Consider the following 14,560-nt stretch of genomic DNA (forward strand, 5'->3'; position numbering starts at 1 on the left):
CGCTTCTTTGATTTTAAGTTCAGTGGAAAAGACTAATAGTTGTGTAATATTTCTAGCTACAATTGACAGTGGAAAAGAAAAGCCATTTAAAAAAATACTCATGACAAACTCACTTTTTTCAAGTAGTTAACTTGTGTTTTTGCTGTATTCTATTTGAATTGAGTGCCTTAGAAATATCAATTTGACTGCAATTAAAATAAAACATAGTATGTTTCAGTTCTATTTGACTTGATTTGATTGTGGTTCTCAAACTGGGGTCCCTAGACTCCATGGGATATGTCAGCCGTAGCTCTAGATTGGGTCTGCAAAATATTTCCAATAATGTTTAAAAGTGCATAGCTATACATATGGCATACCTGTCAACTTGTACGTTTTATACGTATTTTATACGTTTTTTTACCATTTCAAATCATGTACGCCGTACACCGACTTTTGTACGGGGGAAAAAAAATGCGCTGACATGCGCATGCGTAGATATACATAGAGTAAATATCGTGGAAGCAAGCATGGAGGAGCCACCTAGTAAGAAACGAAGAACTCAAGGATCGGGTCGACACCAGAAAGAATGGGAGTTACTTCAAGGTGAATATGCTGGCTGGATTAAAGCATCGTTAAGAGGCACTCAATTCTCATTCTGTGTCCCTTGCAATAAAGACGTGAAAGTTGCTGCGAGTGGATTTTACGATCTGATGAGCCACTTTAAAACTGCCGGACACGTGGAGAATGTGAAAAAAAACAATTCACATGTCCCATTAACCAAGCACTTCGTCTCTACCGCAAATCCTGCAGCATCCCACAAAACGACAAATGCGGAAATTCTCTTCTGCCATTTTCTTGCTGAGCACAACATTGCTTTCACAGCTGCGGACCACTTCTCGGATTTGGTGAAAGTTATGTTTCCGGATTCACAGACAGCTAAGGTAATTTATTATTATTATTATTATTATTATTATCATTCATATCTACAATGAATCAGCATTTATGGCACGTGTCAAAAATTAAAATTTTATATTTTAATATATTTTTGCAGGAGTTTGCATGTCGGAGGACCAAGGCTACGATGATTGTTAAGGAGAGCCTTGCACGTGGCTACACCCAAGACGTCATTCAGTACTGCAGAACTCACCCATTTACCCTCATGATTGATGAAAGCAATGATCGTACTACCAAAAAGCGACTTGTTGTGTTAGCTCACTTCTTTGATGGGGAGAACACAAATACCAGACTCCTCGATTTACCAGAGTTGGCATCAGGCACAGTAGCATCAATCTTTGCCGTTATTGACAACATTTTACAAGAAAATGACATTCCATAGAGTAACGTTGTGGGATTTGCAAGCGACAATTGCAACACCATGGTTGGAAAGAAAAACTCTGTCTTGTCTAGGATAAAAGAAAAAAATGGGGCTGTTTTTAGTGTTGGATGCATTTGTCATCTTGGCAATATGTGTGTCAAAGATGGACTGAAGACATTGCCAGTAAACATAGATGACTTGCTGGTGGATATATTTTATTTTTTTAAAAATAGTTCCAAACGAATTGAGGATTTTAAAGAGTTTCAGGACTTTACAAATTCCGAGCAAGAAAAAATCCTAAAGCATTGTCCGACACGATGGTTGTCTCTGCAAAAAGTGGTTGAAAGAACATTGTCTCAGTACGAAGCACTCAAAAGCTACTTCGCTAGCCATGCGGATGTTGAAAGGGCAGGTAAAGTGAAAAGCATCCATGATCGACTTCAAGACCCTGTTACTCTCCTCACACTCCACTTCCTCAGCTTCATCCTGCCTCAAATAAATCAATTCAATATTGTGTTCCAAACAGAGGCATGTATGATTGGAGATTTGCTACCAGAAATGGAAAGACTCTTAAAGAAACTCTTGGTGAAATTTGTGCAAATGGAACATGTCAAATCTGCTGATAGCCTGCTGGCAGTTGATTATACAAACAGATGCCTGCAGCATGAAGATAGCAGGCTTGCTGTTGGCTTGGGCACCAGGGCCCTCTTCCAAGACACCAATGAGGAGGATGAAATCAGGCAAAGCATCACACCAGCCATGCAAGCAACTTTTTTTCCCTCTGTTCGCTCCTTCTACGAGGCTGTTGTAACTAAAATGATGCAAAAATTTCCATTTGAGAATACAATACTGAGTGACTTGGTGGTGTTGGACCCAAGAAAGAGAGAGATGTTGGATTACACAAGTATTGTTAAGCTTGCAAACAGGTTTACACCAGACTTTGATCAGGAACAATTAAATGATGAATGGGAAGACTATCAACTAATACCTGATGATCTTCTCCCTCAGAAAAGTCAGGATGGACAACCAATTCGTCCAGAGACATTTTGGCCTCATGTGTTCAAAATGAAAACTGGTTTGGGGCTGGATCGCTTTCCACTGATGAGAAAGATGTATCTAATTTTACTCAGCCTTCCTCACAGTAATGCTGATAGCGAGCGGGTTTTCAGCCATGCGAGGAAAATTCATACAGAGTACAGAAAGACAATGGGAACAGACACTCTTACTTCTTTATTACAGATGAAATTGAACTGTGACAACTGTTGCTCACAAGTGAGACCCTCATTAGAGCAGATAAAGTCTGCTAAATCATGCACATTGGCTTACAATAGGAAGCACTGAAGGCACAGTTTATTGCATTGTAAACTTTTTAAATTGAATAAAAGACTTTGTATGCAAATTACCTTTGTTATTTCTATTACACTGTCTGGTTACCGCGAGTAAACATGCGTCGTACGGTGTTTGTAAGGTTTTTTTGGGGTTTGTAAGGGGAATCATAATCATTTATAAGGGCAGTTATCGGCAGAGGTTGACAGGTATGATATGGGGACAAGCATACTCAAATAAACCAATGACTCCTCCCTACTTTAGCTACAGGCCAATTAAACTAGAGTACCACTGATTTGATTGTGATGAATCAGACAGTATACTGTATAAAAATACATAATAATGAATGAATACATAATATATAAATTAATTTAATCTAAAAATAAAACACACGTGTGTTTTTTAAATTATTAGTAAATTTTGAATTTTTTTGTAAATCAATCCACAACGTGAGCAAAGCTATGGGGATACGTTGTTTTGATAGCACAAAAGTCAATTCAATACTTGCTAGTGCTTGGTTTGTTTTCATTTTGAGTTTTGACTTTTGTATTAAGTACATTTTTAAAGGCGGTACTTCTACTTTTACTTCCCTATGTACAGACGTTGAATCACTACTTCTACCTTGCCACTCTTTATTAAAAAGTATAGAGCGTGTGGACTTTTGCCACCTTTGCCCATAAGCGCAAAAATATGCCAACAGCTGCTATATTTAAATCTTCTCCAGCGTGTATTACATACTACCTTCAAGGACCTCCCAGTGGGCGCGGCCATAGAGGAATCTTATAAATTTGCCCTTGTGACGTCGTAGTCAGTCGCGCGTTAGCAATGTACCGTGTAGGACATCTTTAGCACTTTGTTGTTGTTTTTTTTTAAGGGTACAGAACTTACCTTATGGACTTTGAATTGGAAATTCGTTATATTTTTTAGTTGAACAATGCTGAAGAACAACGGGAAGAAGACGGCCGTCTGCCTTGGCACGGCGGCGGTTCTCTGCCTGCTGATGTTGTTGGTCGCGGTGCGGCATCACGGAGCTCAAGTGGCGGTGGAGACAACCGGCCAGGAGGACACTAGGTCGCCAACAGGGGTCGAAGCCGGGGCGCCGGCGGCGGAAGGTGGCGGGCAGAAGGGATTCTCGGCGTACTTCGGCAAGCTGAGCCGCGGGCGCAGGGAGGCGGAGAAGCCCAACGCGCGCTCCTCTGGCTCCGCCGGCGACACGGCACCCCCGCCGGCCGAGGACATCAGACCGGATGACCTGTTCATCGCGGTGAAGACCACCAAGAAGTTTCACCAGTCCAGACTTAACCTGCTTCTGGACACTTGGATCTCCAGGAGTATGCAACAGGTGAATATGAACTTTATGCACCATGTTTAGTAAAATATTTTCAGCTAATATGGCGATGGCTTCACATTTGTAAGAAAACAACATACTGAAGTCATAATGATCTTGTTTAAATGTACTCACAAATCTATTTAATCAGTGTGAAATCTGATATAGTCTGTTGAATAAAAAGCTACTATTCAACAGGTGAATATACAGGTTAATTGTACTTTCTGCCATCTAGTAGAAGAGCATTTAAGTGTTCTGCTTGCACTTGTCACTGGCATAGATAGATGAATTTTGGCTTGTCCAGTGAGTCACTGGTTTGTTGAGTTAGCAAAAAGTGGTTGAAAAGTACTCGGTGTACACAATAAAAGATAGCTTCTTACGTTTTGTTTTGTTTTGTTTTTTATCACCACCATAAGCGACAATGAAATCCCCCCCCCCCCATTCCCATCCTGCACATGTCACTTTTATCCTGTTCTGAGTGACGTGCCTGAGAAGAAAGGGTGCACTTTCAAGCACCCCCACCCCTTCCACTCTCTCCATTATGCCTCTTCTTTTTGAGGTGTCCCTTGTGAATGCACCCACCCGGTGCAATGGATGCCACCGCGGCAAGCACCGATTCTCCAAGCGCCCTGTCCCCCCTCTTTCGCAGTCCTGGCAGGAACAAAGCAGGTCTTTTTGGGACGGAGGGGGGCTGAAGAAAAGCTTTCCCAGCACCCCGTCTGCTCTCTCGCTTTCTATGGGAACGCGAGAGCGCCCGAGTCTGGGTCAAGCTTTAATGGAGGGACGGGGGGCTTCGTCTTCAAGGGGATGCACGTGGGACAAAAGGGGGTGCATGTGAAAATGTGGCTGCACAAAGATGCCTGGTCAAAGTGATTTCATCCTGCAGACAGGGGTGTCACATTGGCTTTAAAGTCCCCCTGACTCAACCCCCAAAGTTCAAATTTACCCCCCTCCCCCAAAAAATCCCATAGAAAAAAATATTGTGCAGTTATGTAATCTCTTTGATTATTATAACACTACAGTATTGAGAGCTGAAATGATTAATGGATTACAAAATAATTTGAAATCTGTGCCTCGAAGCTTTGCAATGAACTTTTTTCCACACTTAATTGGATTTGTCCTTTTTTGGTGATGAAATGCTTTAAGGAGGCGTCTACAGTATCTGTGCATGCAGTATGTGGCCTAAGTGAGTGTCCTAATTGTTGGTAATGACTGAATCATCTCCCGTGACAAAAGTCAAAGATGTCCTGGAAGGCAGCTGGCAAGTGGCTGCGACGACAATCAGGGACCAAGCAAGGCCACAATGCAAGAGGGAGTTTCCAGCGGGGAGGGCACCAGGTGGTCAGGAGACGCAGAACAAAAGACGTCCCCCTAATGGCCGCCATATGATGCTCCCGGTTCCCAGCGCGTACATATGGCCGCTGCTCATTCTCACGCTCAGCTGATGAACATCTGTGGCGTCGCGATGGCATCTGTGCCTCTTTAATGCTCGCGGGAGTTAATTTCTGGTTTTAACCCCAGAGTGGGATGTCTTCATCATTTACATGGGTGTAGATTATCTTCTGTCAGACACAATGGCACCTGTTCTTCTAATCTTTGAGTCAGGGCAAAGTGCAACTGGTTAGCATCACATGCAACAAGCCCTTATTAGCTTTTATTAGACCATAAGTGTTCATAATCAGTATTATAATTCTGTAATTCCCAACTGTGACCAACTGTGGTTTTAGGCCTCAAATGAGTGTCGTCGTCTTTTTTTATTTTAAATTCTTCATTAGTTTTTGATTTATTTAAATCTCTTGAAACAACTTTCAAAAAATATGTACTTTTTATTTTTATTACATTTCAAAATGTCAACTGTTGTCAGCCGCTATTCTTAATTTTAATATCTTTTAAAATATATATATATATATTTTTTTTTGTTTTAAAACCTTAAAACAGTATATGTATATATGTATATAAAATATTTTAAAATCTTTAAGAAAAAATCTTTAAAATATTTTATTCAAAAATCTTTCGAATTTTTTTATTTTAAAAGGTGAACTTGGTCAGCCTCTTTGTTGAATTTAAATTAGATTTGTTAAATCTTCAAAAAAACAACAACACGTTTTTTAGATCACATTTTAGAATGTTGATTAATCACTTAATTAAAAATGCTTTTTTTTAATCAACATTTTTTGCCCGCCAAATTTAAAGAGCACCTGTTATGCGTTACTTTTTTCGACATTTAATGTTATGAGGACGTCTTCAACATCTTTTGATCCACTGCACACGCTCATCCTCCTCTTTTTCTAATCAGTTAATTACTTGCGTAATTTAAAATAATAAAAAAAATGACCCCAATAGTTTGACATGAACAAATATTCTGAATGTTATACACAAACATTTATTAAATACTTTACTTTAATGCATGTAGTTATGTTTATTGGTCAAACACAACCTGTGCTACCTTTAAAGTAACCATCTACTGTCAGCTAAAGGATCATCTGTGGTCAAAATTAATAGAGTGATTAATCTGCGTTAATTCATGATTAATGCAATATTTTTTTGTCATTAATTAATTAGTTAACGCTTTATCTTTGACAGCACTTAATTAAAAAATAAATAATAATAATTACGTTTGAAAAATTATTTTAAAGCCATCAAAGCCATTATTAAAAAAAAAAAACATTTGAAAAATTATTTTAAAGCCATCAAAGCCAAGTCCTTATTAAGTACACCCAGTGCACACTTTTTATTTTATTATATTTTAGTCCAATTATATAGCGTGATATCAAATATCAATATATTTAAATCGTGATTTTTATTACTATTAGAGATGTTCAAAACCTTTTTTTCAGACCGATACCGCTCGCAAGTACTCAACTTTTGAGTAGTCACTTAGTAGATACCAAGTACCGATACCACTAATACTTTTGAAACATGAAACATCACCCCAAAATGCAATGACAGATAATTTTAAAGAACGCCCCATATATCGTAAAATAGCATCTTTTCTTAAAACTGCATGAAATATTCTATTCTTCTAATTTGTATTTCCTAATTGTATAATGGCCACAAGCGGGCAATCGATACTGGTATTAGCAGCCGTTGCGAGTACTGACAACATGACATCAGGTCGGTTACTGGCATGATATTGATACCTGGTATCGGTACTTGCCCATCTCTGATTTTTATGTACTATAAAATATAAATTATTTTTTTACATTTATTTATTACAACCCAATTGTGGTTGCTAAATATAGTTAGTATAGAACATTATAATAATAAGGTAGCAATCTAACAATGGGTGCTTAAAGTGGAAATGAGTGGAGCTCGATAAAAGGGAGAGTTTTTTTGACTTTTTTTTTTTAAAGAACACTTGTGTAAGTTTGTTGGATCAGGTCAGGGAGGTACACGGGGGAGGTTGCTGGTGAATAGAGGGAAGAGTGCCCGCTGGTGCATTTCCTTCCTGTGGAGCTGGAGGCAGCCATGCAGGCACCACGCGCGTTCAGCTCAGACAAGGGCCATGCAGAGCCTTCCTGTGGTTTCAAGTACCCCGCTGGCCCCTCCTTTCTTATCTCCGCTTCACACACACGCACTTGATTTGCATGTAGTGAAAGTAACTGCACGTCTCCATGTCAGTTTAGAAACAAAGACAGTGGGGCGAGGGGGGGGGGGGGGGGCGCTGTGCGGATTTAACTCCCGCAGCTGTATGCAAATGCGGGCAAACATGTTGAGGATTTACCCGGCATGGAAACTCACAGCATTGTCCTCTTCACAGCAAAGGAGGGGGTGACGTAGTGAGGGAGTGAATGGACGCATAGTTTTTGATTTACTAATCAACACTCGGATCCCAACCCCCTCTTCCCGGCCCCGCCACCTGCCATTGGCTCGTCCATCGCGGCGCCGTCATCCGGCCCGCTGCTCTGCTTGGCTGAACAAATAAAGTCTCATGGCGGTGCGCTTAGTGAGTTTGCCGCACAAACAGCGGCAGACGTCTCGTTGTCGGGGGAGAAGGGCGCACAGAGAGGTCAGGCCCACATGTAGGGTGCTGCGCCCTTTGCGATAGGGAGGGTACTTAAAATGGCCGTCTTACATACTTTAATTGTTTAGGAATTTTGACAAAGATTTCCTCTATTTTCAATAGTGCGTCTCCTCTTTACGGTTAGCGTGAGTTGGAGCCTACCCCAGCTGAGTTAGGAGTTTTTATATAAATATTATAAACATACAATGGGAATATGAGAGGATGGACAAGGATGCAATTAACAGAAAAACTTTTATATTTACTTCCTGATAGGAAAATGGCCACAAAACGGCGCCTTAAGTATCGGTCGGTGACTGGTATCGTCAGCTTTTGCGAAACTCGATGCATTGAAATAAGGCCAGAATCCGCCATACTTGTCATCCCTAGACAAGTGCTATAGAAAATGGAGAGACGCTAAAAAGTCGAAGGGCGTAAAAGTCCGATCAGAACCTTCAAGAAAATGTGCTTGAATTTAACAAAAGACAAAATGTGTCCCTTTTTCTGGCTCTGCACCAAAACATTCTACTCCACTCCGCCGACAAAGAACAACTCGCATACCCTGAAAAAGGCGTGCAGAGACACGTGGCGCCAGACAGCGGTGGCGTGCTGCTCGGCAGGTGCCGGCTCACCTGAAGTGTAAACAGGCCGACTGTTGGCCAGCACCTGCTGCCACACAACAGTTCTTTGACGCCTGCAGTCATTTATGAGCCAACACTTGGCTTGTGCTCGTGGGCTGCGCAAATGCATGAATGAGATAGCGAATTGGGATGGATGCGGAGGGGGCGCAGTCGGATGGTCTGCCTCCCCCCTTTTGTGTTCTGTCGTCTGGGATGCTTCGGGGGCGGCTGTGCGGTTGCCATGGAGTGAGTGTGAAGCGGCACAAAAGGCCTTTATGGGAGCAGGAGGCTGTTTAACTTCGCAATGAGATTTCGCCCAGCATACAAACGCAGCTGAATGATGCTAATCACTGCGCTTGTCATAAAGGCAAGGGATGCAAGAGCCATTATGTGGGCAGGGGGGTACTGGAGTTCACACAACATTTAGTACACGTGCACATCTGCAGCTGTTTCAAATGTTTACAAAGATATAAAAGATGGAAAGCTCATCATAAGCTCATGCTAGCTTGCTAAAGGATTATTCCGACACAGATGGTTGTGGATTCCAAATCCAGAAAGTAAAAACCATGAAACAGTTTGGCTTTAGCCACAGGTGCTTCTACTCAACAGGTGGAGACGAGCTCGTTGAGTAGAAGCACCTGTGGCTGAAGCCAATCTGGTCCAGGGTTTTTACTTTTAGGACCTGGATTCCCCAACCCTGCATATACACATTTTTTTATTCAGCTATCTGGCTATGCATCTTGTTAGCAAAATAATATCACTATCTGATTGACTTCATATAGTTTTATTTTATTTTTTTTATATTTTTATGTCTAATCTACCAAACTAGATGTTGCTAATGCTAGCTGAAGCTGGAGGCAATTTAGGGTTCTGCCGAAACCTTTGGCCCCAGCTGCTTCAGTTGCCCACCCTAGCTAGTTAATGGCCTATATTTTCTTAACAATATCCTACCTGGCTGTTGCTAATGGTAGCTGCGGTTAATCCAGTTAAGCGTTTTGTTAGTCAGGTGCAGTAACTTCCAGCTGACTGTTGCTAAGCAATGCTCATGGAAAAAGTCATCATTAACTTCATATATTTCCTTCAAAAACAGTCATATCTCAAGCTATCTAATCAGCTGGTGCTAAATTTAGCTAGATAATGAAATACTTCAGGAAAAATTCAGTTGGTTAACTTCATATATTTCGGTGTACCGTGTAGGCCCTTATATCTCTTGTTTAGCTATATAACTAGCTGGTGCTACCATGCTACATTTAATGAGCTAGCTAACTAAATGTATCTCAACCACAATAACAATCTTATTACGATACGATACGATACGATACGATATACCTTTATTTTCCCCGTGGGGAACTTTTTCCAACAAAAACAGAGCATTTACTTTTTTAAAGGCTTTTTTTTTTTTGATCACAGTATGTTGTGCAGGTGAATCATGAACTCTAATGCTAACGTGTAATTCCTCTTGTTTGCCCGCAGACATACATCTTCACAGATGGCGAGGATGAAGAGCTCAAAAGGAAAATTGGTGAGACATCCCAACTGGGAATATTTTTTTCTCACCGAAATGTGTATTTGGTTGCTCTTGAGGGAAAAAAGGCACCATTGATGGATGCGGGGGCTGCATGTCATAACTCTTGTTCGTGTATGGCCGCAGGGAGTCACGCCATCAACACCAACTGCTCGGCCGCTCACAGCCGACAGGCCCTTTCCTGCAAGATGGCCGTGGAGTACGACAAGTTCATTGAGTCGGCCAAAAAGTGAGCGCTTGCGACAGAAACACGCACACACGTTCAGTCAGGGTTCTCACCATGTATTTGATGTTCAGGTGGTTCTGCCACGTGGACGACGACAACTACGTGAACGTTCGCGCTCTGCTCAAGCAGCTCTCTCAGTACCAGCACACCCAGGACGTGTACATTGGAAAACCCAGCTTGGACAGGCCCATAGAAGCCACGGAGAGGCTGGGCGACAACAAGATGGTGCGTAGACGGCCATTTTGTGAAATTGTAGTATTATTATCCACCGATATGGAATGATGAGACGTTTCCCGGTCTCATTGTTCTAGAAACCAGTCAACTTCTGGTTCGCTACTGGAGGGGCAGGCTTCTGTGTGAGCCGCGGTCTAGCACTCAAGATGAGCCCGTGGGCCAGGTAAGATCAATCTATTTGACACCGTCAAGAGAATAAATGATCCACGTCTTACCTGCGTGTGACGTCTCTCCAGCGGCGGCCATTTCATGAACACGGCGGAGAAGATCCGTCTGCCCGACGACTGCACCGTGGGCTACATCATCGAGTCTGTGCTGGGCGTCTCTCTCATACGCAGCAACCTGTTCCACTCGCACCTGGAGAACCTGCAACAAGTGTCCAGGTCCGAGATCCACAAACAGGTAAAGACTAAGATGAACAGTAAAAGAAGTTTAATGTTATATTTAGGCATAACGACCACCGCCAATACTGTACGTCTGTACAGTATTCGTAAAAATGCACCGATTCTACTCAAGTACTCTGTCACAAAATAAGTTAGTAGTTGTATTATATCTTGTTCATGATTGTCTCCATTCATCTGTCCCTCAGATCACTCTCAGCTATGGGATGTTTGAAAACAAGAGCAATATCATCAATTTGAAAGGAGCTTTCTCTGTAGAGGAGGATCCATCCAGGTGAGAGACAAAACATTAGGTACACCTGCACCCGATCTGTATGTGACATCCAAGAGCAAACCTTCTCCCTTTTCAAAGACAACACAATCGGACTATTTTTGATACTAGAAAGGGGAGACCTTTGAGAAGTCAGGGTTTATAAAGTGACTGTGCCATTGTTAACCTTTAGAGGGCAAGGGACCGTATTTGATGAATTAGAATATTTTAGTTGAGTAGCTCAAAAAACATGAAACCTAATATATCATACAGATTCATTAATCACATATGAAAATACTTTCAGATGGCTAATTTCTACTTATTTTTGTATATTAGAAGGCATTTTTATCGAGAATGTGATTTTTTTTTTATTAGCTAGAACCAATAATCATTCTTAATCATTATGACATTTCACTCAGTGTATTACATTAACTATCATTTCTTAACAAACAGCATTATAAATCTGTATTTAGATCAGTTTAAAAAAAAAAGACTCCCAGACTATAAAATCTTGAGGCAACATAATGCTGCACAGCTCCCACAAAGTGAGGGTGAGACAGTTGATGTGTCTAAGAAAGCTCATAGATTTATTCTCAAACTATTTTCAACACTTTTACTTAAAAATGTGTAAAAAATAAGAACATGGTAAATGACCTTTGGATACATTTTTGATAAAAACATGAAATTGAATTTTTTTTACATATTTCCGCCCGACAGTAACAAAATGCTATTTTGCTGAGCTCCTAAATCAAACCTTTATCAGGGTACACTTTTTAAATATAAATTTATTGTAGCACATTACATAACATGGTGGTCCAAAGAAAAACACGTCTCTCCAAATTTGAAACTAAATCCCTGTATCTGCATCTTTTTCCAGATACTAACCAAAATTGAAAATCCCTCCTAACTAACCAACCAGCCAACCCAAAATCCCATAGTGGTCATCATTACAGTTGTAAAGGCAACTGCTCATGTATTGGGTGTCACTATCATACTGTACCTACTGTACATTTTGAAGCACTTGTTTGATTCCCACGTAACCCTGACGTCCCGTTGCTCCGTGTCGCAGGTTCAAGTCTGTGCACTGCCTGGTGTACCCCGACACCCCGTGGTGTCCGCCCCAGGTTGCCTTCTAGGACGACCGCTCCTCTCTCATCCTCGTCCTCCGCCCCGCCTCGGTATCTGAAAGGCGGGCGAGGACCAGCGTTTTTCGTCAGTGTCAAGACCGCGTCGCTGCTGGGTTCTTCCAGCGAGCGCTACGCGGCCTTTTTGGTGTACGTGGGCTGCTGTGCGGCCCGCCGCTTACGGGACTACGCCACTTCCAAGTGGATTTCAATGTTGTGTTTTGTTTTTAAGGTTTGCAGGCAATCAGTTGAGCTTTTTTCTATATGGTGCTTGTAAATGTATCTTGCAATTCTCATAGAATGTATTTCATATTTCCACGCTCTTTTCTTTGCCAGCTTTACGCCATCTTTTGTAATTTTTTTACGTTAGCTTTTTAAAAATGGGAACGCTTCCAAGCATTTGGATGACTCCGGACAAACGCTCTCATGTGAAGATTTTGTTGTGCTTTTATGTGAACAGTGTTGACTTTGACCTTATCTGAACTTCATCAGGATGCAGCACTTTGACTTTTTCAACAACAACAAAAAAAGACATCCTGGAATGACATCAGATTTGTGTCAAATCTAACAAAAACCCTGCAAAATCTCTTCTATCCATTTGTTTGTAACTTATAAATACGCTTCTTGCATGCGTTACAATCAGGAGGGAAATAATGAACGGAGGGTTTTTGATTTGGCTTTTTTTTCTTTGAATGATTAGGATTTTGAATTGTTTCAAAATTGCACAGCTGAATTTCAAATGAGCTGATGCTCGCTCTCGGAAAGACGCTCACCTCCCAAGACTCGAAGCAAAGAAAATCATGTGTTCTCTTGCACAAAAAATATGAATGTTAGTAATATCATCTTGCTTGCGGAGTTCTGCGAGGTGACAACGTAACGTGAGCAACATCAGCGTCTCTGCATGGAGTCGACCCATATTGGGTTACGCTGTACATGATCGTGACTACAGTATTGTATACTGCGCCTATGTTAGCGGCCATTTTGTACAGGAATGTTTTCGAATGTAACGTGGTTTACGTCTGCTTTTTTAAAAATTGTGTCGTACTGCTTTTTATTCTCCAGCATCTGGAGGCTTGGAACAGTTCATTCCCAATAATGACGTCTCAGGGATTATGATCTGATCCTACTATTTAACTAACACGGGCCCCGCGTTGGGGGCCTAAAATGTCAAAAAATAAAAGTGCATAACCACTGAGAAGCATCTGCATTTGCTGGCGTTTTCATTTTTCTCCATCAAGATCCATGTGATCACTGTTTTGATGCCTCGTCCATTTTATCCAGAAAAATTTTATGCTTTCTCAGAGTAATACAATTTCCTACTAAATTCAAACTGCAACACAAAGTCCAGAGGAAGTACGGTGATAGGAATTGTTGAAAATACATAATATCAATAAAAAGTAAATTTGGATCCATAAAAATCTAATTCCAGTATATGCATATATTATTTTCAATAACTTAATTTTAAAAAATGGATACATTTTTATAGCATTATAAGTGATTCAGATAATGGATGGATTATCATCTCTTTGAATAACAAAAAATATTTTTAAGAATTTCAGTAAAATACAGTATGTTTTTAGTACATACTTAATATTTAACACAGAGTATGGATTACAATAGATTAAATCTATAAAAACATAGAAAAGAGTATAAAAAATATATATACATTATGACAACTGTACTCAACCACAACCAATGTCTGTTGGAAGCAGGGTGATTTATGAGACTAAAGAATTTATTTTTCAATCTCAAACTGTATCCTGTTCATAAAAGGTGCATTTACAGCACATTTTAGAATAGATTTTGATGATAAACATACAATAAATATTTTTTTAATTGATCTGTTTGTTTTTCGGATAATGAAATTAAATACAGTACTTACAAAAATTGGAGACTGAAACTTTTCATCTCATAGTGATTGACTAATTCTTTTCAACACCTACTTTAAAGTTAATACAGAGTGCAGCCAAACAATTGTGTTAGTGTTGTCAAGATACCTGAATCCTGACTTCAACTAGGCCTATTATTAGTATTAGATACCACAATACTGCCAGATACTGATACTACCGAAACTGCTACTACACACCCGTCGCCCTGGGCGGGCCATAGGAGCCCGTGCCCGCCCACCAAGATGATTGTGCCCCCCCCCAATTTGAGGCATGGATCTCTAAAATGGTTCTCCTTTTTTATTATTATATTTTTCATTAATTGTTTGGCTCTCTTATGTCCGAGT

General features: G+C 40.6%; 1 protein-coding gene and 2 long non-coding RNA genes across 3 annotated transcripts; 2 read left to right on the forward strand and 1 right to left on the reverse strand.

The window, feature by feature from the left end:
* Nucleotides 1–378: 378 nt before the first annotated feature.
* LOC144044089 (uncharacterized) lies at nucleotides 379–1,274 on the forward strand. The gene is made up of 3 exons (XR_013291192.1): nucleotides 379–582; nucleotides 790–920; nucleotides 1,031–1,274. It is a non-coding gene; the product is annotated as an uncharacterized LOC144044089 (long non-coding RNA).
* A 2,174-nt stretch (nucleotides 1,275–3,448) lies between these two features.
* lfng (LFNG O-fucosylpeptide 3-beta-N-acetylglucosaminyltransferase) lies at nucleotides 3,449–13,528 on the forward strand. The gene is made up of 8 exons (XM_077559584.1): nucleotides 3,449–3,962; nucleotides 10,041–10,089; nucleotides 10,219–10,321; nucleotides 10,390–10,543; nucleotides 10,630–10,715; nucleotides 10,789–10,954; nucleotides 11,142–11,227; nucleotides 12,273–13,528. Exons 1-8 carry the CDS (start codon nucleotides 3,555–3,557, stop codon nucleotides 12,337–12,339), a joined length of 1,119 nt encoding a protein of 372 aa, XP_077415710.1. The 5' UTR covers nucleotides 3,449–3,554; the 3' UTR covers nucleotides 12,340–13,528.
* Nucleotides 10,141–10,918, reverse strand: LOC144044887 (uncharacterized). The gene is made up of 3 exons (XR_013291381.1): nucleotides 10,768–10,918; nucleotides 10,372–10,525; nucleotides 10,141–10,273 (listed from the first exon to the last, which is right to left on the reverse strand). It is a non-coding gene; the product is annotated as an uncharacterized LOC144044887 (long non-coding RNA).
* Nucleotides 13,529–14,560: the final 1,032 nt, after the last annotated feature.

The sequence above is a fragment of the Vanacampus margaritifer genome, chromosome 2 (genome assembly GCF_051991255.1).
Source record: "Vanacampus margaritifer isolate UIUO_Vmar chromosome 2, RoL_Vmar_1.0, whole genome shotgun sequence".
Taxonomy (NCBI): Eukaryota; Metazoa; Chordata; class Actinopteri; order Syngnathiformes; family Syngnathidae; genus Vanacampus; species Vanacampus margaritifer.

Excerpts from the sequence above, each read along its gene's own strand:
- lfng (XM_077559584.1), top strand. The coding sequence starts at position 3,555 with ATGCTGAAGAACAACGGGAAGAAGACGGCCGTCTGCCTTGGCACGGCG. Across the intron at positions 10,090-10,218 it reads AGAGCTCAAAAGGAAAATTG|GGAGTCACGCCATCAACACC; the intron begins GTGAGACATCCC and ends GTATGGCCGCAG. Across the intron at positions 10,544-10,629 it reads GGCTGGGCGACAACAAGATG|AAACCAGTCAACTTCTGGTT; the intron begins GTGCGTAGACGG and ends TCATTGTTCTAG.